The 24,209-nt window shown below is 50.0% G+C and overlaps 1 protein-coding gene across 1 annotated transcript in view; it reads right to left on the bottom strand.

Annotated features, from left to right (window-relative positions):
• Gli2 (GLI family zinc finger 2) overlaps positions 1–24,209 on the bottom strand; it is a 191,428-nt gene that overhangs the window by 69,633 nt on the left and 97,586 nt on the right. The window contains exon 2 of the mRNA XM_045148949.1: positions 70–175. Coding sequence (XP_045004884.1) covers positions 70–175 — 106 coding nt within the window. The remainder of the gene's footprint in view (positions 1–69; positions 176–24,209) is intronic.

Here is a 24,209-nt window from a genome sequence, read left to right as displayed (position 1 = left end):
GATGTTGGCTCTGCACCCTGGCGGCAGGTGGCTGCACGCTGGGGCTGTCAGGCCGGGGACGTCACTTACCCATGCACGCCGTGGACGGAGTGAGGCTCGTAGTGGTACCTTCCCTCCTGGTGTCGCATGTCAATCGGTAAGGGTGCGTGGAACGGTGGCAAGAGTTGCTGCGGAACTGCAGGGTGGGGGAAGAGAGACAGAGAGGACTTCAAAAACTTTACCCCTCCCTCGAAAAGCAATTTTCAAAGGGCTTTAAGCCCCATGAACTCCTGAGCAAGAGTGGCCAGGACAAGGGTGCCCTGTGCTATCACACACCCACAAAGGGGGATGAATAAATAATCAAAGTCAGCTCGAGAATCCTACATCTTCCACATAAAAGATCCCCAGCCGTGCTCTTGACAAAGACAAGCAGCTCCGTGCTCTTTGAACTTGGGGAGATTACAGGCAGGCCTGCGGAACCAGGCTCCGCCGCAAATCAGAGCTGACAGGCTCAGACTCCACCACTGTCTGCCCACCCCGGCTCGGCTGCGTGTGGCTCCAGCAGCGCCAGGTGATGGCCTCAGAGGCCGCTGTGCACACAGGCTACAGCCATTTACCAAAAGCCATCGGTGAAGGCAGGGCTCGCTCTGATGAGCGGCCAGCCTCAGGAAGGGCACCTCCCACCGGCTTGCCTGCCCAGGCCCATGGGCATCTATCTAGGTGGATCGCTAGCTCTCCCCTCTTAATATTAATTATCGACCCGTGCACACTGGTGGTGCCTCCAGGACTGAAAACCCAACACGTGCGTGTCAGTTCCCAGAGCTGAGTCAGCCTCTGACTGCACTTGGCGTTAGCTCAACAAATCATCGTGATAATTGTAGGATGCTCTTTGCTTATTGAAAGAAAATGCCTGGGTGCCCGGGAGGCAAGCGTAATTACAGGCTTTAGGAAAACAGAGTTCTTTAACAAGTAGTTAGACTGGGAAAAGACTAAGAAGTGGAGAGCTCTTGGTGGACTCTGCCTCTCGTCAGAGGCCACTGGCCAGGGGAAGCAGGGCTGAGTCTGATTTCGGTATAATTATGAGAGATGCAATAGGTCTGTTTTTCTCATATGTACAGATCTGTTGCCAGATAGGTGACTGTAACATATGCAGGAAAATAAAGGCGCCGACAGTCTAGCACTGTACTGAGCACACTACAGATTCTCTCTCTCTTTGGTATTGTGATGTAATACCCATAATATTTACCATTTTCACTATTTTAAGTGTACATCTGAGCAGCACCCGATATAGTCACAACATACAGCTTTCAGCACCCACTCCATCTACAGGCCTTTTTTAACATGCCGACTAGGATTATCCTCATCAAACACTAACTTTCTGCCCATCTTTTCTGCTATTCTGCTTCTATCCTTAGGAATTTGACGACACTGAGTGCCTTCTCTTAGCAGAACCGTACAGCACCTGTCCTTTCAGGTCTGTCTTAGTTCAACCATAATGTCTTCAAGGTGTGTGTGTGTATATGTATGTATGTGTATATATATATACACCTTGTGTGTGGGCATGTGCCATAATCTCCCTCCTTTTTTAAGGCTGAACACAATTCCATTGTGAATCAATCACATTTGTCCATTCAATTGTCCAAAGACAGACACTTGGGTTCAATGCTGTTCATTCTTTCTTGTTTCCTTTCTTAATATCTTTCCTTTTTCCTTTCCTCCCTCTTTCTCTCTTTCTTTCCATTTTTTTCTCATTCTTTTGCAAGTTCCTACTCTCATCCAGCCTAAACTGGAACTCTGTAGCACAATCTCACTTCAAACTCACATGCTCATCCTTCTACCTTACTCTCCCAAGTGCTGGGATTATTATTATTTTTTTTTTTTTTTAAAGACAGGCTCTCATATTGTAACCCAGGCTATCCTGGAACTCACTATATAGCTCAAGCTGGACTCAGACTCATGGCAATCTTCCTGTCTCAGTTTCCCAAATGCTGGGATTTGTAGTCATGAGCTGCCTGCATCGAAAATCAGTGTTTACCTTTCCAAATGCACAGTTAACTGAGCCCCTCTTTTCTTTTAGCTCTGGCTTTACACATGCTCAGAAAGCACTGTATCATTAAGCTATAGCCCGACCAAGGAAAATGCCTTTAAAAAGCAAATACAGGGCTGGGGAGAAGGCTCAGTGGATGGGTAAAGTGCTTGTTATGTAAGCATGAGGCAGGATCTGAGTTGGGATGCGCAGCACCCATGTGAAAGACCTGTGCTCCCAGCACCAGGAAGGCAGACATGAGGACCCTGGGGCTCACTGCTAGCCAGTCTAACCAAATCAGTGAACTCCAAGTTGAGCAAGTGGCCTTGTCTCAAAAAATAAGGAGGATGGGGCTGGAGAAATGGCTTAGCAGTTAAGGCGTTTGCCTGCAAAGTCAAAGGACCCTGGTTCCATTCCCCAGGACCCACATAAGCCAGATGCACAAGGGGGCGCACGCGTCTGGAGTTCATTTGCAGTGGCTGGAGGCCCTGGTGGGCTGATTCTCTCTCTCCTCCTTAAGTAAAAAAATAAAATAAAATAAAAATAATAAATAAATAAAGAGGATAAGAGCGAAGGAAGTACCTGATGTCAATTTCTGGACACACGTGCACGCACGCACACACACACGTGCATATGAACATGTATACATACATGTATATCATACATGTACCAGAAGAAAAAAAGCATAACAAAAAAAGTACATCCAGGAAGAGGTAGTTGACAGCTCTGTTAACAAAACAAAAACGGAAAATTGGTCTGTTTTCATGGCCAATGTTTCTGAATGATTTCCCAGACACCTGGAAACCTCCAGAAGCAGCGAGGGTGGATGACCCTGTGGCCACTCACAGCTGTGGAACTGCCCAGTAAGCTTGCACCCAACCTAATGGCTATATCAGTGCTGTGCATGCGCCGGGTCCACACAGGGCTGTAGGCAGCGGCACTCAGCTCAGAATTCCCAGCCGCCCCCAGAACTGCCCTGCTAGATTCCCCTTGCTGTGTGCTTGTGTGGGAACTGTGCACATGGGTGTGTGCATGTTGTTGTATACATGGCATGTGGCTGTATGTGTGCAGAGGAGGGCACGTGTGCATCTGGGTGTATAGATGTGCTGTATAGGTAGTGCAAGGCATGTGTGCACATTGTTACATTGTATTGCTGTATTTTTATTTGCAAGGGGAAAGAAACAGGGGAGAGAGAGAGAGAGAGAGAGAGAGAGAGAGAGAGAGAGAGAGAGGGAATATGAGAATGGGCACTCCAGGGCCTCTGGCCACTGCAAACAAACTCCAGATGCATGCACCATTTTGTGCATCTGGCTTTACATGGGTACTGGGGAATCAAACCTGGGATGTTAGGCTTTGTAGGAAAGTGCCTTAACCTCTGAGTCATTTCTCCAGCCCATCGCCTGTACATTTCAAGTATATGTTTATATGCTTTGCATATGTGGTGTGTCCACATGTGCATTATATGTGTATGCATTATATGTGTAGTATGTGCGCACATCGCTGTATGTGCACATGTATTGTGTAAGTGGCATGTGTTCATGTGTGGGCAGAGTTATGCATGTGTGTGTACTGGATATTGTGTTGTGTATGCATTATATATGTGTGGCATATGTACATGCAGGGGGCATATGTGTGTTGCATATGTGGTTATGTGAGAATGTATGTGTTGTTCTCTATGTGTGGTATGTAGCGTGTGCACACCTGTGTTATGAATATTGAGTGTGTCTGCAGCTTCTAGAAAAAGACACAAGGACGAGCCACTGGCAGGATCCTGTTCCATCCTTCCTGGTCTCCTGGGAGTAAGCCGTGTGGATGACAGGAAAGAGACCGCCTCCTTTTCTCTGTGGTGTTCAGGGTGGCTCCTCCCTGGGTCCTGGGCTCACTAACATGCTCATCTCCATGGATGTTACATAGGGGCCTGCCGACACATACTAGTGGACAGGAGAGAACGGGATTTGCAATACCCACTCCTCAGAGGCACCTCCTCTCTGACCACCAGACTGCTCTGGGCTTACTATTCAGGGAAGAGCCCTGAGGCTCCAGGTGACCTCCGTACCGCCACAAAGTCCTCACGACCCAGCTCAGTGCCCAGCACCCAGCAGAACCCCGGGAAAGAGCACTAGCAACCCCACACAGCGGTCTTCTGGGCTGGACGGTCAAGGCCAGCAAGTAGGGGAGGGTGAGCAGTGACACGCGAGGACCCAGTGCCTGGACAGCCCAGTCACTTATCCCAGCCGCAAAGTCGGACGGCAGCCACCTAGCTGTCGTCACTCACGTTCTGTTTGTATGGAGTACCGTGCTGGCTGGGTGGCAGGCACTAGGCTACCTGCCTGGAGTGCCTCAGTAGGAAGCAAGGGGGTGTGCAGACCTGTAAACACACTCGTAACACTATGTCAGAGTGGACAAAGCTAACGAGGAAACTGAGCAGGATGAGGGAGAAGAAAGGAGATGATGGAGGGAAAGGACAGGCTGGAGCAGATGGCATGTGCAATGACCCAGGGCAGAGATCCCAGTGATTCCAGCAAGATGGATAGAGTGGAGAGATAGATGGAGGTCAAGGAGATAGGAGAGAAGGTCCTGTAAGACTGGACTATGGAAAGACTTAGGAACTTTTTTTTTTTTTAAGCAATGTGGACAGCCCAGTAGAGGCCCTGAACAGAGACTTGCCTGCTCTAAAGGAGCTTCAAAATGCCACATGAGAGGTTGGGAGATGGTTCAGAAGGCAAACTGCTCAGAGCACAAGCATAAGGACCTGAGTTCAGACACCCCAGAACTCAAGTAAATGCCAGGCATGGTGGCACATGTCTACAATCCCCACACAGGGGAGGTGGAGACAGTGGGATCCCTAGGGCTCCCTGGCTAGCTAGTCTAGCTGAATCAGTAAGCTCTAGGTTCAATAAGAGACCTTGTTTGAAAGAATAAGGTGGAAGGCCTGGGGAGATGGCTCAGTGGTTAAAGGTGCTTTCTTGCAAAGCTTGCCAACTCCGGTTCAATTCCCCAGCCACCCCTATAAAGCCTGCAGTGGCATGAGACCCTGGTGCACCCAGACCCATCACCCTCCACGTGCACAAAAGAATCAGGTGGAGTGAGATGGAGGAAGACACCTGACATTTATCTTTGGCTTCCTCATGTGTGCATATCTGTCCCCACGAGCTTCCCCACACACATGGATGTGATCCCACACACATATGAGCACACACAAGCACACACACACATACATATGAGCCCACACACATGAACATGAATACACACACATGCATACTATACACACATGCATACAAATCAAGCAAGGAGGGTCCAGTGCTGTGGGACAAGGTACCAGGTAGAAGTCACAGACTGGCTCTACCCACTAGGCGAGGTCGTAAGACTTGAGAAAGTGTATCTCTGTCTGGATTACACTTTATCCTTCTATACAGAGATGAGGGATCTTACATAGCAAACAACCCACGTCATTATACTCAGAGACCTCTGGGCAGGGCAGACAGAGAGTTAGGGCCAGTACCAGGTCATCTGTACAGCTCCTTGTGTGTACTTCTCTAACAGGTGTCCCTGATAAGTCCCAACAGAACCCTGAGTCTAGTCACCTGAGCTCAGGTGTAACAGAATAACATCCCAACTCGCTCGCTCGTGCTCTCTCTCTCCAAACCAACTCTCCCCGCGGCTAAACTGAAGGGTGAAGGCTGGGTTGTCTTAGTTCATTTAAAGTCTTAGACCTTTCAGACCAACAATAAGTCATACCCACATTCCCCTAATGGAAGCTTCCAGAAATGAATGTTTGCTCAGAACTGTCAGTGAAGAAGTTGTACCTTCCAACTCTTGAGAAAACCATTCTATATGGAGGCCCCCAGCGACACCCAAGGACCAGGAAGACAGAAACGTATGGTGCAGGAGCCGCCTTCAGCTGACAATGAACTTAACCGTTCCACACAGTTTCTCTTGTGGGCTCTTTTTTTACCTTACACCAAAGAACAACAACAACAAAACTAAACTAAATCATGTCCTTCCAGCAAAAGGGGACACACACACACACAAACACACACACACTCCCAACCCATATGCTATTTCAAAGAAATGGCTCTCTTTTCAAGTTTCTGAGGAAGAAAGTCTTAGTCAGGAATTTTCAACGGATCTCAACCCCATCCCAGGGAGAAAAAAAAAATGCACATTTGTTTTTGATCCTGTGCAGAAAGACCCTGAGAGGGTGGGGGTGGGGCGACGGCCACGAAAACCCCAGAACTTTTCCATGGTGATTCAAACACCAAATGTTCCTTGGCTGGCAATGCGGGTTGAGGGAACTTTCGTGTGACAGGGTCCTGGGCTAGTAATCTCGCTGTATGCGAACAGGACTTTGAAAGGAGGCAGGGAAAGCCCTTCCCGGGAAGCCAGGCTCGAGTTAAGCCTCTGTAATGAGTTAAGGCCCCATAACAATGAGTTATGGCTCCATATCAACGACTGTGATAAATGAAGAGAGGGTCTGGGGTTGACAAAGACCTCCACCCAGAAAACTGGGTCAGAGAAACATGACTGGAGACCTAGACAGCCGAGGGGGGGGGAGGGATTGACTCTCCTCAGACCAAGTCACATTCGACAACACAGACAGGCTTTACCCACAGGCTTCCCAGTGGCAATCACCCCGCAGCCAGTTAGGTGGTCCAGTCCCCAGAGACCCCAGCGGTCTCCAGCTCCTGTGGCCTCTTCACACAAGACTACAGGATGGGGTCCGCTTGGAGGACTTGGGGCCTACATGCCCAGGGCTGGCCTGAGTCCAGAGAAGTGAGATTCTTCAGGAAGGCCCCTGGCGAAGGACCACTGGAGACAGGGGGCTCTGGGAGGGTAGTCCTCCCACATGCACCCTGTCAATGTGACTGGGTTTAGACACCCTGGAAACACACCTCTGAGGGTGCCTGTGAGGGGGTTCCCAGGAAAGACACACCCTGGATGTGAATGGTGCCATTTCATGGGCTGGGGCCCTATAATGAATAAAAAGGAGAAAGCAAGGTAAGGACCAGCACTCGTTTCTACTTCCTGACTGTAGATGCAAGTGACAAGATGGGGAGCATGCAAGCTGGCCCACTGGCTTAGGTGATGACAGTGTGACTTCTGCTTCAGCGGGGGGTCTCTCCCCACTCCTCATCTGCATTCAGCCAATAACCCTGTGGCTGCGGTGCACCGAAGCCCAGGCCGAAGAGGACGTGGCTGTGCTCCACACTACGCCTGCCGTCTCCCACGTGCCCAGGAACACGGTTTGGAGGATCAGTTCCTCTTTATGACCCTGTTTCCTTAAAACAAACCCAAGTCTCCCCTCAGACAAAGGAAGATGACTGGTCAGGACCAAACAGTGAAGATGGAGATGGATTGCAGCTTTGGGTTGCAAAGCATGCACCCAGGAGCGGGAGGTGAAGTGGGGCCTGCATGCCTACCCCTGTCATTTCGGGGTCTAGGCTGTGTTTGGGTGGGTCACAAAGAGGAGTCGAGCTTGCTGCCTGTGAGGTAGTAAATAATTCTCTGCTTCCAACAGGGGGAGAGAGAAAGGCTACTGCTTCCTATCCACCCCCCCCCCCGCCATGTGTGTGTGGGGGGGTTGTGTGGGTGTGGGTGTTCATATGCATGTGGGGGCATGTGCATGCATGGTCAGAGGTCAGAGTTTGACATCAGATGTCTTCCTCTCTTGCTTCTCTGTCTTTTTATTTTTATTTTTTTTTAATTTTTTAAAAATTTATTTATTTGAGAGCAACAGACACAGAAAGAAAGATAGATAGAGGAAGAGAGAGAGAATGGGTGCGCCAGGGCTTCCAGCCTCTGCAAACGAACACCAGACACGTGCACCCCCTTGTGCATCTGGCTAACGTGGGACCTGGGGAACCGAGCCTCGAACCGGGGTCCTTAGGCTTCACAGGCAAGCGCTTAGCTGCTAAGCCATCTCTCCAGCCCTGTCTTTTTATTTTTATAAGACAAGGTCCCTCACTCCCAGAGCTCACTCATTAGGCTAGATAAGCCAGACAGCAAGCTTCAGCCATCTCTGTCTCCACCACCCCAGCCCTGATATAACAAGCACATGACGCCATGCTTGGCATTCTACGTGGGAGGTGAGGATCCAAACTCGGGTCCTCATGACTGGGTAGCAAGCACGTTACCCACAGAACCTTCGCCGGAGCCCAGTGAATCTCTTCTTACCCAGTGCCAGCCAGGTCATGAACTGGCTGCAGAAACTCGGCGTGGAGCTTGGGGATGAGAGGCAGCTTGCAGGGGACCAGGTCGTATTTCCTAAGTTGCCTAAACAGCAGCAGCTGTGAGTGGCACTTGGGTCACCAGGAGAGCAGCTTCAAGGGCATCTCAGCGTCAGTGCTTTTGCGACGCTGCTAGAGGGGCTGCATCCAGGGCTGGGCGGGGGGTCCTCTTTGGGCTTCAGTGTCCCTCCCTCATTTGAAACTCAGACCGAATCGAAGGCGGGCCATTCAGCCACGCGGGCTTTAGATGACTGGGTGCTCCTGAGTGAGGAACAAGTCACTGGCCCATGTCACCTCGCTGGAAGGGCTCTGAAAGAGTTGCACATCAAGGAAAAGCTCATTCCCCAAGGCTCAGCATGAATGCCTTCAGGGCCTTGTGTGAGTGGCTCATATTCCCAATAATAGGCTCTAGGGACAGGCTACTGCCAGAGGCCTCTGCTGGTGTCCAACCACCACCCCACAGGAAGCATTTAATAAGAATAATGATATCCTGAATGACCATTCGCAGCATGCAATTAAAAAGTGTTTCTCTCGCACTTGGGGGGAGGAGGGTGGTGGTTAAAATCAAACAGGAAATTCCAACACCACAACCTAGCTGGTGTTCGGCTGGCTGAGGCCCCAGCTGCTCAGCAGTTGGACCTGCGTCCAGACACAGCCCATCCTGGCTGAGGTGTTAAGTGACAAAATATAGTGCGACAGGACCAGCAAGAGCCACTGTGCACGGACAGCTTCCTGTGATTAAGCTCAAGGCCCAGAGGCAGGGCTACAGAGAAAAGGGTATCCCAAAATTCGAACCAGCAAACACGGGAGAGCCCAGCTTGAACCATGGAGAGCATGGGAAGTCGTGCAATCTGTCCTTCTGGGCAGGGGACAGGCCAGATGAGGAGACCAGGGACCAGCCCGGAGGAGGCAGGCATGTGTCACGATGGGGAATGCTGAAGCTGCCGGAACAGCTGCAGCCTGACCCTGGGGCCGCCTCACTGCATCTCTCTGTGCCTCAGTTTTCTGGTGTGTAATGTGAGGACGGTGACAGTGACCCGTGTCCGACGGAAGATCACAGGTGTCAGCCACGTAGGATGGCTGATAGGAGTGCTAGAGCGGGCATCTCCACTGCCTTTGTGCTCGGCTCGTTCCTCTTCAGTGTCAGGTGGGACATGGGAGAAGGAAGTGCAAGACCCCAGAGAGATCCCACCACTGTGGGGAGTGGCCGGGACTGCCCACTACTGCCAGGGTGGGGGGAATCCCAGGTTCAAGAATCTTAGTTATTGTGTTTTATACACACATGCATGTGAATATGTGAATGTACGTGTTCATATGTGTATGGGTGTACATGTGTGTGTGGAAGCCAAGACCACCTCAGGCATTACTTCTGAGGTATTATAGCCACCTTTTGATGACAGAGACTCATTGCTTAGGAGCTCAACAGTTAGACTGGACTGACACAAAATGGCCTGGATATCCATGACCTCACAGTGCCTGCCACTACCTACACAAGACCATCCTAATAGGAGGAAAAGATCATGACATCAAAATAAAAGAGAGACTGATTGAGAGGGGCAGGGGATATGATGGAGAGTGGAGTTTCAAAGGGGAAAGTGGGAGGAGGGAGGGCATTACCATGGGATATTATTTTTAATCATGGCAGTTGTTAATAAAATAAAATTTAAAAAAACTTTTTAAAAAGTTAGACTGGACTAAGTGGCCACTGAGCTCCAAGGATCCTCCTGTCTCCACCTCCCCAGCGCTAGGATTACAAGCACATGCTGCTGCTAGGACGGTACTGGGATCAAACTCAAGTCTGCAGGCTTTTGAGGCAAGCACTCACTCTACCTACTGGGCTATCTCCCCACTCTTTCCCCCATGTGCCAGAGAATCTTTTGTTTCTTTGCCTGAGTCAGGTTCTCACTCAAGCCCAGGTTGACCTAGAACTTACTCTGTAGTCCCAGGCTATCCTCAAACTCACAGTGATTCTACTTCCTTTGCCTCCCCAGTGCTGGGATTAAAGGTGTGCGTTGTGTCAAAGAATTTAATGCCAGAAGAAACATTAGGAATGACCATGCCCAAGGAAAGGTGACAACTGTCTTGGTAATAAAAGCTGTTTCCTGGAAGGTTGTGTTAAGGGCCTCCAAATCAATAATAGACTTGAAGCCCAAGGACTGTGGTTTCCAGGGATGCTGGGACCTTACGAAATGCTATGCAGGAAGCATGAATCCAGCCCGGGGGCCTAGAGGTGAGTGTGGCCAGCACGCTGGTCCCTGGGTGCCATGTTCCTGGCACCTGCTGCAGAAATGGAGGTGGCACACTGGGCTGGGTGGATGTGGCATTCTTTTAAACTGCCCAGTGACAGATTCTCTAGTCACCTCAGTGGTCAGCTGGCTGCTCCCACTGCTGTACAGTCACTGTATTTGGCCCTTCCAAGTGGACACCTATGCCATGCCTCTGCCAGGTGAGCACGGATCATAGAGGTGTTACCTGCCACGCCGTGTCTGCAAGGCTATAGCTGAGGTGGCCCGGCAGGTGCTCAGGGCCTGCCTCACTCCCTGCTGAGAGCGCTATCCTCGCAGCGGTCACTTTCCAGGGGTCACAGTGGACAGCATACATGGTCCTCTCTTGGCCCTGGTGATGGTTCCCTTACTTTAACTCTTGAGGGTGCTATGAGGCAGAATCAGCCAAAATCAATCACTCTGCTGAAATCCAGGTGGCAGTCATGACAGAGCAAGCAGACAGTTACTTCTGCAGCAAGGAGCAGGTCTGAAGCCTCTTCCTTCCTTCTTTCCTTCCTTCCTTTCTCCCTCCCTCCCTTCCTTCCATGGGGCCTTTCCTTTCCTTCCTTCCTCCCTTCCTTCAGTCAGGCCCCTTAAAGACCACCTTTTGGAACCCCATTACCAGTATGATCCCCCAAATTACATGGAACTTTAGGGGTTCCACTCCTTTCCAACCTTCTACTCTAAACCAGTTTCTTCTCTGAGGGCATACCCACCAAACACAGCCGTGGCTGCTGGAAGTGCAACACAGGCATATACTTCAGAAAGATTCTAGAATAAAAAACAGATAATCATTTGAATAATGTGAATGAATTGATATCACTTCAGCAATTTATGGAGCTGGGGGAAATGGCTCAGCTTGTTCTTCAAGCCTGCTGGCCAAGGTTTAGCTCCCCAGCACCCAGGTAAGGCTGGATGCAAAGTGGCACACACACTTGTAACCCCAAAATGCCTATGGTAATGGGAGGCAGAGTCAGGAGAATCCTGAAGCTCACAGGAAGGCTAGTCTGTCATTCTCAGCATGAAACAAGAGTGCTGCTTTCTTAGTGAACCTGATACCAGCACAAGGATGAAGGAGATAGACACAGAGAAAACTCAACTCCTACCAAACCAGAGATCCAGAGACACCAAGGCTCCCAAGAGCCCATCACTGAAGTAGACCTAAAACAAACCCAATATGGCTCAGGGAATTTCACAGAAGAGGGGGCAGAAAGATTGTGAGAGCCACAAGTTGGGACATTACACACAGACATTGCCTCTTCCCCATAACTGATGGCTAACCCCACAAGGCATGACCCACAGGGGATAACCAGCATCCCCAAAGAGGAGGGGCTCTTTGTAGGAAGGGCAGGGATGAGGGTAAGGATGGTGCCAACACATGCTGTTTACACACTGAGTATATCCATAACTAATAAATAAAAAAGAAAAACTTTTTTAAATTTAAAAAACAGGGCAGAAAAAGAGGAACACCACTTAGAGGGTGTCCTCTAACCTCCTACTGCTTCTACAGCACACACGTGCCCATATGCACACACATCATACACAAGCAAAAGCAACTGGTGAGATAACTTACATTTAAAATATTTTGTGTATATATGTTTGTGTGTGTACAGGTGCACACGTATGCATTCCTATGTGTGTGTGGAGGCCAGAAGAACCCCAAGTATTGTTCCTCAGATGCCATCCACCTGTTTTTTTAAATATTATTTATTTTATTTGTAAGGAGAGAGAGAGAGAAAGAAAGGAAAGTGGAGAGGGAGAGAGAATGTGAAGATGTGCCAGGGCCTCTAGCCAATGCAAACAAACTCCAGACCAATGTGCCACTTTGTGTGTCTGGTTTGGTGTGTTTATGTGGGTACTGGGGAATAGAACCCGTGTAGTAAGGCTTTGCAAGCAAGCACTTTAACCGCTGAACCATCTCTCCAGCCCCCAGCCACCTGTTTTTGAAACAAGGTCTCTCAGTTGGCCTGAAAGTTGCCAAGAAGCTAGACAAAATTGACTAGTGAGCCCCAGGGATCCTCTTATCTGTACCTCCCCAGTACTGAAAGCATGCGCCCACCATCATGCCTGGGCTTTTTGTTACTTGGGTTCTGGGGGTGGGGGTGAATGCAGATCGTCATGCTTGCACACTAAACACTTGACCAGGTGAGCTGTCACCCCAGTCCCTTTGCATTCTCTCATTCCACTGAATCTTTAAAATCGAGTACCTATCTTGTTGTTCCAAAAGTAGCTTAACTGAGACCTGCTACGTTGCAGGCATCCAACAGCTAGCCACATGCAGCCTGCCCCGTTCAGTAAGTCAGGCCTAACTTGTTACCACTGCAACCTTCGACTCTGGATGGAGTTCTAGCCCAGGTTAATCAAAGGCCCATTGACTAGCACCTAAAACATCCCATTTCTTCCCTTTGCTTAACTTACCAGGTCTCTTAGGACCTGTGGGAGGATTAGTGAATTGTGTTGTGATGTTCTTTCCCTCCTCCCATACCTCTGACCTCATCAGAGCAGAGCTGGTCAGCGCTGCCTCCCTCTATCCCAGCCTGGACTGCTGCCCAATGCCTTCCCGGCAAGCTGGGCTGTGTGTAAACAAGGCGGTTGGGTGTGTGGACTATTGAGAACTTCTGATGAATGAGGGCCCCTGGAAAGCACGACCTCAAAGGTGGGTCATGGGGGCGGTGGGGTGGGGGGAGGGCGGGAAACAGGGCTGTGGAGAACCATCAGCCAAGCCAAGTAGTACTTCAAGAAGACAGGCTCCCTGTCCACGACACCCTGGACCTCACTAACTGAATGATGTCACTAGTACATTCCATCCCCAATGAGCCTCTGCCATCCCAACCCATTAATTCTCACCACCTCTGATGGACAGTGGTTCCCTACATCAGGGACAAAGGAAGTCCACCAGCAGTCCATGCACCCTGGGAAGAGCCCACTCCACATTTCACTGGTGAAGAACTAAGATGTAGAAAACACGCCCGTGTGTGCCAAGCCACTAGACTGGTTTCCAGAATCTTCTTCCTAGAATAAGACTGTATTAAGAAGGGCTGCTCCAATAGCTTCCTGGACATCAAAAGGCCTCTTGCAAAACAATATTTTGATGAGCTAAGCATGTGAATTAAAAGCAGACAAAGCCCACTTCCTTTAAAATAAACAGAATGTAACATCCAGGGGAAAACTCCCCACATAGTGTGCTTAGCGGATGGCGAAACCAGAGCCTCCGTTCCGTACAGCCAGAGCAGACCGGTCTGCGTGCTCTCAGTCTGCGTGCCTCTGGCAGAGGCCCTGGGCGTCCAGACTCACCTTAACAAAGGGGGATAGGAGGAGGGACCTGAAGGTCCCACAGGTGCTGTCCAGGGCCTGCTACAGGGCCTGCTCTTGGGATCCTGCCCCAAGGATTACCCCAGACTATGCCTTCCAGATTCTCAAAAAGGTCCTCCCTGCCCATCCACGTCCTTCTCACAGGCTGGATCATCCTGCCCGTCCCAGAGAGGTTTCCTGGACGTCCTGCCTCCTCCTCCCCCACGTCAGGCAGAGGAAACCTCTCCATGCCACTTCCTCAGAGCCAAGACCATCCAAGTGTCTGGATGGAAGGCAAAAGGGATGCGTGGTCAGTGAACAAATTAATGAGTGGATAGCAGAGTAAGTAAATTCATTACTGGAAACAGACCTCAAGATAAGCAGGACAGCCAGTAGAAGCAGAGCATTCGTATAAATTAATTTGGGGGCCAACAGATCAAAGGAGATGGCTCAGTCACTAAAGGGCTTGTTGTGCAAGCACAAGGACCCTGAGTTCAGACCCCCAGTATTCATGTAAACGCCGCATGGGTGCGGCTGTCCACCTGTAATCCCAGTACGTGGAAGGCAGAGACAGAGAATCTCTGGGCAAGCTGTCTAGCTAGACCAGCTGGATCACTGAGCTCTGGCTCAAGCCCTCTTGTCTCAAACAAAGTGGAGAGTGAGTGAGGCAAACACTTGATGTCAACCTCTGGCCTCCACAGGAACACGCACGTAGGTGCACATGCACTCAAATACACACATGCTCAAACACATGTGAACATGGATGTACACACGCATACCACACACACATATACCCATACAAAAATTTATTTAAGACCAAGAAGAGAAGGTCTTGTCACAGAGCAGGACATAAAATAACTATTAGTTGGTCTATCCTGAGACACTAAACCAGAGGCGTTCTGATAACACAGCACACACAGGCTAGCTGCGTGTTGCCATTTTCCTGAACATGTCTCATTGCTAACACATCAATTCCTACAGCTAATCAAGAAAAAGGTGCTATTATCACCCACATGTTACAAAAGAGAAAACTGGAATGTGGGAAATGCAGTAACTTACACCTGTCAGTCAGTGACTCACAACCAGCCACAGAGATTCCTCACAGGTGGGATGCGGCAGTGAGAGTGGTTTTATGACCATGAGGCCCCTGGGGAGGCATGGGACCCTGTCTTTGCCCCACTTACCACTGGCTTTCTAAGGGATCCAGCTCCTCTCTGGTAGCCTGGGCCAGGTGTCACAGGGCAAGGTCTATGGGTGTGTGATGGATGGAGAAGATTGCTCTGCCACCCAGATGTTGTGTGGGAGAGTCAGCTGACACAGGGCTAGGCTTCGACTTCCTTCCTGGCCTTTCCCAAAGTGAATGTAACTCTCCCCCCGACAAAACCCCAAAGTATTCCCTGTAGCAATTCCATACACCACCCGGTATGACACAAAGTGGGAAGCTGAGGAGGGCCTTCAGGAGGGGAGTTATCTGTTTTCCCCAGCTGTGCTCCAGGTACCTACTAATAACCCCCATGGATCATCCTGCCTGGCTCAGAAAACCTTCTGACTGGCAATAAAAATGGGCCCCTTTCCTGCCCATGGCTGGGTGCCCCTGCGGCCCGTGTGGGATGTTTGTGGTTAGCATGCTGTTTGTGTAATTAGGGCACTGAGGATGGCAAAGGGCCCACCTTGGGTCCCCAAGAGTGATGGCAGTTCAGAGAAAGCACCCACCTGGACTTGAGCTGATTAATGACAGGCCCTGCTAATAGCCCTGCTTAACACAGGAGTTTGTCAAGATTAAGTAATTGCCTTAAACAAAAAGTGTATTATCTTTAAGGCCCTGCTGACGAATGACTGGTGCTGAGAAACAGGGTGATGGATGTCTGTGACTCCCTGCTACCAACCCTCCCTCATTTGCATAAATTAAAACACTCCCTGGATTAGGATGAGAAGTGTCCATTTGACCCTGCAGGTGGATAGGGTGGCCAACACCCCCAGGTGTCATTGTCACTGGGAGGCCCTAAACAGCATGAGGCTGTTCCAGTCTTCTGGGATGGACCAAGGCCTCACTGGGAGAGGTGGATCAGAGCCGCAAGGAGGTAGCACTAAGGCCAGGACATGAGAAGGAAACCACTGCATAGGGAAACTGAGGAGACAAGAGAAAAACCAGGTTACGAGCCCTGCCTGTGACTAGATGGGTTCCTGCACCTGTTGTGATTCCTTACTTACACACAGTAGCAATAACTCACCCTGAGTCAATCCTCAGTAAGTAAAGTGCTTGATGTACAATCACGAAGACCTGAGTTTGATCTGTGGAACTTACATAGGATGCTGGGAGTGACGCTGTGTGCCTATAACCCCAGCCCTGGGAGGGGCTCACTGGCCAGCCAGTCTAGTGTGAATCTGACTGGCGAGTTTCAGGCCAGTGACATTCCTGAAGACGACAGCCAAGCTCTCTATATGCACATGCACACACACAGGCCTGCACACCTGCACATACACATACAAATAATGCACATACACTCACACCACATATATGCAAAAAAAAAAAAAAGTTTTATAAAGGATCTGCTGGCGAGGGCGGGGGAGGGTGGCTGGTTGTGGGAGCATTGTGGTCTGGGATGAGTCAGGACTGCCCTCTGTAAATGGATTTTCAGGTGAGGTATTGTGAGCCATCTAGTAGTCCCACCATATCTGTGTTTGCATCCCTAGGCGTCAGCTCCCAGGCCATGAGCCATGGTTCCTGAGTTCAGGTCCCCAGCATTTCCTAAGTGTTAGCTCCAAATGGAATTTCCACAGGGAAGATTCACAGCAGTGACAAGGCCAGGGAAAGAGGATTTGGAGCTAAGATGGTGGGGCCGACCAAAGAAAGTAACTGTGGGTAAGCAAATGGAGAAGCGAGCTGGGTCCCCATGCAGAAGCACTCAGCAGGCTCCCTAATCTGACAGGCACCTCCAGAGCACCTAAGGTACTCCCCTAGGAAGAGCATTTTGAGCAGGACCAGGCCCGCTCCAAGCCAGTCAAAGGGTAGAGGGGTTGCCGATTAGGCAGATAGCTCACTGGGTAAGAGATTAAGTTTGTTTTTATTATTTTTTGTATTTAAGGTAAGGTTTCACTCTAGTGCAGGTTAACCTGGAATCCATTCTGTAGTTTAGGCATTGAACTCTTGGAGATCCTTCTATCTCAACCTCCTCAGTGCTGGGATTAGAAATGTGAACCACTATGCCTGGCTCCAAGAGGACCTGAATTTGGATCCCCAGCACCCATGTAAAAATGTGGGCTGTAGTGTTGTGCTCTTGTAAACCCAGAACTGAGGAGACAGGGAATCCTTGAGGCTTGCATGTTTAATGGAGACTTTATCTCAAAAATAAGGCAGAGAGAAGTCAACCTCTGGCCTCCAAAGGCACACATGTGTGTCCATACGCAAAGGAACACACATGAAAAAAAGGTTCCTGGGGTTGGAGAGATGGCTTAGTGGTTAAGGCACTTGCCAGAAAAGCCAAAGGACCTGGGTTCGATTCCCCAGTACCCACATAAAAGCCAGATGCATGAGGCGGCTCATGCATTTAGAGTTTGTCTGCAGTAGGTGGAGGCCCTGGCGTGCCCATTCTCTCTCTCTCCATATGTGTGTGTGTGTGTGTGTGTGTGTGTAAATATATACATATACACTTCTTTCTCTCCTCTCAAACATATATGAGGTTGTAAAGGTTCTTAAGAAGTAGTGACAATGGTCATGGGGCTAAGGCAACAAGAGCTGAATGACCCTCTTCTGAGAGTCAGCTTGTTCAGCACAAGCTGGAGACAATAGCACACTCTGCCCCTCCTCTGCTACCACGGGTCAGGGACACTTTCCAGGCAGAGGAGGAGGGTGACTGGTATGATGCTGCAGGGCTTGCCTGCATGTAAAGTTGGTTCCACACACAGTCTGCTCCCAGCCACTCCCCTGCTGTGCTCCCGGATGGGGTGATTTCTCCTTTCTTCCTGGGCAGAGTTTGAGTCCCAAACCAAACCACACCCAAGTGCTTCATCAGGAGCAACCTCAGCCAGAGCTGGGGAGCTGTCCCCATAATGTTGGTTTTCCCCAAATCAAAGCTCCCGAGCTGCATGGCCTCGGATTGGCGGCGGGAACCAAGTATGCTTGGGAGAACCATCTCTCCTGGTAGATAGGCATTAGGGACCTTCTTGTTTCTTTTCCCTTTCTGGGTGTTCAGAGAGACCCGCAGTGAAACACACACACACACACACACACACACACACACACACACACACACACACGTCTTCAGGCTGCAGAACAAGCAAATGCATCTGTGACAAGGACCCTGATGCACTAAAGACTGCAGTGACAGGCACTCTCTTTGAAGCCCCCACCATCGACAGCTCTGCTGCCTACAGTGTGCCATAGGGAAGATCAATCAGCCACTCTATGGGGTCTCACAAGAAGGCATGGCCATAATGCGCCATCTACACCAGGCCTCCTAATAGCAAGCTTCCGGCTGCCCCTCCCCACCCTTCCCAGAATGTGGAAGAGGACAGCTAACTAAGGGCAGGATTTGCCACAGCTGCTCTGTTCACAGCAATATTTGTCCCATGCCCAGCACTTCAGTGGTACAGTCTGGGAACATCTACTGAATGCTTTACAGTGACAAAGACTATATTGAGTGCTCTGCCAGCACAATTCTAGGCACATGACAGTCTTGTGTTGATTTGCCCTTCTTGCCAGCCAGGGGCAGGGGTTACTTAGATTACTCCCATTTTACAGATGAGAAAGCTGAGCCTCACTCAATGAGTACATCATTTGCCCAAGATCACAGTATGCGGACTGGGGGTATAGCTCAGAGGGCAGAGTGCTTGCCTAGCATTCATGGGACTCTGGGCTTGATGACCAGCATTAACTAAGTGTGATGGTGCACACATATAATCAGTCTCAGCACTCAGAAGGTGAAGGCAGCAAGAATAGGAGTTCAAGGTCATGGTCAGATAATGTAGAAAGTTAGAGGTCAGCCTGAATGCTAAGGATCAAACTCAGGCACAGTCTCCTGTATGGAGAGATTCTCTTCCAGGCTAGGGAATTCCTAAAAGGAGGAGGCTTTCGTTTTTTTATTTTTATTTTATTTATTTATTTGAGTGAGAGAGAGAGAGAGAGAGAGAGAAAGAGGCAGATAGAGAATGGGTACACCAGGGCCTCTGGCTGCTGCAAATGAACTCCAGATGCATGAGCCCCCTTGTGCATTTAAGTGTATTACGTGGGTCCTGGGGAAGTGAACCCAGGTTGTTAGGCTTTGCAGGCAAGTGTCTTGACTGCTAAGCCATTTCTCCAGCCTGAGGGTTTTGACTTTAATCCACACTCTGTTGTGACCCTGAACAGACCACAGCCCTCTGAACTTTCCCTATGTAACTTCCTTCTCTGGCGGTCCCAGACAGCCATCAGCGAGGTCACACAAAGGTAACAGCATGTCCTTGTCTGGCTATCAGCACACCTGCCCCGCTCCCTCACTGGTAAGTGGAGGACACAGGCCCCCACTTAACTGTCAGGGGAGGGGGTGCCATGTTGGGGGCCTGGCACTTTCCCTCTAGCAGCAGGCTGAGTGTTGTTGGATCCCATCTCCCCCCCCCCCCCCCGCTTTCATTTATGCAGGAACGAAAAGTCCCCTTTTACAGCTCCTCACCGCAGGCCCCCAGGGAGCCCGAGGCTGGCAGAAATGACTGCTAATACTTTCAGGCACATTTACTGAAACCTTTTGACACGGAGGATATTTTTATGAGATAAGTACCCCATGTCGGTATCAACTGGCAAGTTTCATTGCTCACATTTAAGTCCTGCAAAAAGCCTTTTTCAATCACCGTCGTAGCAACGATAAACTTTAACGGCCTAGGGAAGCCTGCGGCTCGGGCTTGCTGTCCTTCCTGCCTCCTGACTCAGGCAGCCAGCCTCCTGTTCTTCACGCTGAGCCAGAGGGGAGTATGATACACCCCCTGTCCCAGCCTCCCCCCTCCCTCCACTGTAGTGGACCCAAGGAAGGCCCTCCAAGCACAATCAGGCCACGGGGTAGTTAGCACACACCAGCACACAGCTTAATCACAACCAGAGAAACACAATCTCGGGGTGAAGCAGAGTATCAGGTTTTTTTCAGTTTCCAGAGGTTTCCAACGGGCAGTGAGCATCATAAGAATAGCTGCACCAGGGCTGGGGAGATGGTCCAGTGGGTCAAGGGCTTGCTGTGTAAGCACGAGGACTGGAGTGCAGATCCCCAGTACCCATGTGCATGCCCGGTGAGCATGGCTGCAATCCTGTGATGCAAGTACTGAGACAGGAACTCTCCAAGAGAAGCGGGCTTGCTTGTGAGGAGAAAGCACTTGCCAGATAATTGAAAAAATATTCCAGAACTCTCCCGGTCCCTCATCACACCATTTGCTGAGCCATGCAGGCTAGCCCTGGTGTCCTCATGGATAACAGGTGTCTGGGACAGAGGAGAACCTGGGTAGGGTGGCATGGGCAGTTTTCATCACTCCTTGTATACATTCCCTGCCTGCCACACCTCTGCTGCTCTCTCAAGCTCACTTCCCCAACCCTTGCATGCCTCCATCCTATCTGGGGCACTTACTTAGCAACCCTCTTCATGGGATTTTGGTCACCATCCCTCTGGATCCTTGGGGAGGAGCAGATGTGGTGGGGTCAGTGGAAAGAAGGACAGAGCTGTAGCAGGAAGTAGGGAGAAGGGGTCTGTGGAAGGCTCGGTCTCCCCTGGCCATGCCTGCCTTACTAGGTCAGTGTTTTGGAGTGAAGGTTTGATGGGGGGTCGGGTGGGCAGGAGTGGTAGATGCAGAGCCTGACTTTTCCAACCTCACATCCTCACTGCATCGGCTTATCAGAGGTAGTGCCAGTCAGAAATCCTAAACTAAGGATCTTGGGACCAGCTGAACTGTGGACCTACAGAACGCTCAGAGGGAAAGGGTCACTAATAACCACTATCAAGGGACTGGTACACAGCTTCAAGGAACTGGTGTGCGCGTGCGCATGCACTTGAGAGCATCAGGTCTATCTTCAGGCTCCACCCACTTTCTTTTGGAAAGGTCTCTCATCTCACCAATTAGGCTTGACTGTCAGTGAGCCCTAAGGATCCTTCTGTCTGCCTGGCCAGCACTGGGATTACAAGAGATGCCACCATTTTTTTATGTCACTCTGGAGTTCAAATTCGGGTCCTCATGCTTGCAAGGTAAGGGCTTTAACCATAGTTATCTCCCTAGCCTTATCTTTTAAAAAATGTGTTTATTTGCAAGCAGAGGGATACAGATGAAGAGAGAGATGGCGAGAGGCAGCGCATGGAGCATCAGGGCCTCCAGCCATGGCAAACAAACTCCAGACATGTGCGCCACTCTGTGCAGCTGGCTTACGTGGGTACTGGGGACCTGGATTGTTACGCTTTTGCAGGCAAGCACCTTGACTGCTGAACCATCTCTCCAGCCCCATCTTTTATTAAAAATATTTTATTTTTTGCCGGGCGTGGTGGCGCATGCCTTTAATCCCAGCACTCGGGAGGCAGAGGTAGGAGGATCGCCATGAGTTCAAGGCCACCCTGAGACTACAGAGTTAATTCCAGGTCAGCCTGGACCAGAGTGAGACCCTACCTCAAAAAACAACAAAAAAAAAATATTTTATTTTTATTTATTTGAGAGAGAGAGAAAGAGAGAATGGGTGCACCAGGACCCCTAGCCACTGCAAACAAACTCCAGACACATATGACACCTTGTGCATCTGGTTTACACGGGGACTGGGGAGTCGAACCTGGGTCCTCAGGCTTCACAAGTGAGCACCTTAACCACTAAGCCATCTCTCCAGCGCAGCCCCCTTTTTAAACTGAATTTATTCCCTGCTATTCATCTGGCCCCTGACTCCACCATGAACTACCCTCAGTGAACATTCCTCTACCACTCATTTCTTGAGCCTTACTTCCCACCCGCCTCCATCTAAACCATTTATTAAACACAGTCTCAAAATGAACAAACAACTTGTGCAACTTCCAAATGGACTCACAAACCCCACCTGCCCTCCCCCATCCATCATGGTAGCAAAACTCATTTCTCCTTGGGAAATGAGAAAAGGCCGGGCACAGGGGGGCAATTAAGCATTTCCTTTGAAACGCGGGTGTGTTGTAGATAGCTAGGGTGAACTCTGACCCCCTGGTGATTGAAATAGGAACCAGATGCCAGGATCTGGAGGCATATAGCATCCTGCCACCACAGCCCATGGCCCAAGTGGGACCACTGGAAGGGCAGCGGGGATTCTGGAGGGTTCTGGCCAATGTCAAGGCAGCACCAGCTGGCATTCACTCTCAGCCCTCACTACCAGGAGCTTGTGCCTCCAACAGCCTTGTGAGTGCATCGTGCACCCCGCCTCCATTCTCCCTGCCTTCAGCGTGCACTTCCTCAGAAGGGTGCCTCACTTCTCGCATGCCTCCTGGAAGAGCTACGCCTCTAGGGAGTGCTTCCCCACCCAGGAAGGACCAGGAGGGCTGCCAGCTTCTATCACCCTGCCTCCATGTCTCTAACTGGACAGTGTACAAGTACACGCATGTGTATTCAGCTGCGTGTACCTTGTAGCATGCATCTGGAGGCCAGAGGAGAGCATCAGGTATCCGGCATTGTTCTTCCTTCCACCCCATTTCCTTCAGACAACAAGAGTCTCACTGAATCTGGAGCCGCTGTTTTCTAGTCAGAATGGCTGACCAGAAATCCCCAGAAATTTTCCAGCCATAAGTTTTTGTTTAATAAGTATGTCCAGTGCTAGAAGGAATGTTGTAAGGTACGCTGTCAGCAACAAATTCACAGGGGCTGGAGAAATGGTTCAGTGGCTAAGGCACTTGCCTGCAAAGCAAGTATTTGATTCCCTAGTACCCATGTAAAGCCAGGTGCACAAAGTGGCTCATGCATCTGGCATTTGTTTATAGTGGCTAGAGACCCTGGCATGCACATTCTCATCTTGCAAATAAGTGTTAAAAAAAAGAAATTAATTAACAATATATCTCAAGAACCATACATACCCTTTGGGCTGGAGGGTTTTACATTATCGTGAAGTATTTGGCTAGCTTATGTGAGGTCTGGATTCCATTCCCACCACCACAAATCATATACAAAACAATATAGGCATACACACACACAAAGCCAAAATGCCTTTTGAAAACCAATCCCACCTTTTTGATCCATACTATTATAAAAATTGGAGTGAAAAGTATCAACACAAAGACTATAATCGCAGTAGGACTTTTTTTTTGCATTATATGAATTTGTTATATGTGTTTGTGTGTCGTATGTGCATGGGCATATATGTGTGGGCATACATATATGCAGATGTGTGCAAGTCTATGCATGTGGAGATCAGAGGTTGACAGTGGAGGGTCTTCTTCAGTCTCTCTCCACCTTATTCCTTGAGACAGTGTCTCTTGCTGAACCTAGAGCTCAGCGATTCAGCAAGACTAGATACTCAGCAAGCTCCAAGGATCTGTCTGCCTGTCTCCCCTCCCCCTGCACTGGGATTACAGGTGCGTGCCCTTCTGTCTGGCATCCTGTGTGTGTTGTGTGGTGCTGGGGACCTGAACCCAGGTCCTCATGCGTTCACAACAAGCACTTTGCCCACTGTGCGATCTCCCCAGCCCCACGGCAGAACTTGTAATAAAAGTTCAAGCAGGGCAAAGTGGTTAGATTAAGTCTGGAAGGATTCTTCCAGAAGATACTGTAAGGATTCTATCAGAAATAATACGGAAAAAAGTTGCTGTTTTGATATGGTTTGTTTGCACCAAATCTCATGCTGAAATTGATGTGCCCATGTCATGGCACTGAAGCATCCATCTCTCTTTGTCCCTCCCGTGTCTTTGCACCTGTCCGCGTGCCTCTCTGCTTTCTGCCATGCCTGAAGCGACACACGGTCCTCACGAGAAGCCAAGTCGATGCAGTGAGCCAAGTAAATTGCCTTTCTCTCAAAATTGCTACCCTCAGCTATTTTGTTCTTACATCATGAGACAGAGCGGGAAGGCCTTGGGATGCTGCTCAGTTGGCAGAGTGCTTGCCCGGCATGCAGGAAGCCTTGGGTTCCGTCTGCAGCATAAAGTAGGTGTGGTGGTGCACGCCTGTCACCCGAGCACTTCAGGTGTAGTGGCAGGAAGACGGGAGGTTCAAGGTCACCCTCGGCTAAACTCTCCTCAGAAATGAAACCTTCCATTGGCGGGGAGCTGCATTATTGAGACTTAGGAAGGAAACACTCACCATCTCCAGGAGCTTCCAAACCTGGTAAGATGCCCAAAGGCCCCTTCCCAAGGATGCAGGAGCAGTAATGACTGCTGGAGAGAGATGTGTTTCTACCAGCCCAGCAGCCTGCTGGTGAGCTCCAGGAATGCAGCTTTTATGGGTCATGACCTCTGCCGAGGCAGGCTTTTCTGCCGTTGAATC

Source organism: Jaculus jaculus, chromosome 5 (genome assembly GCF_020740685.1).
Source record: "Jaculus jaculus isolate mJacJac1 chromosome 5, mJacJac1.mat.Y.cur, whole genome shotgun sequence".
Taxonomy (NCBI): domain Eukaryota; kingdom Metazoa; phylum Chordata; class Mammalia; order Rodentia; family Dipodidae; genus Jaculus; species Jaculus jaculus.
The sequence above is the reverse complement of the archived record's forward strand: the minus strand, read 5'-3'. Positions and strand labels throughout refer to the sequence as shown.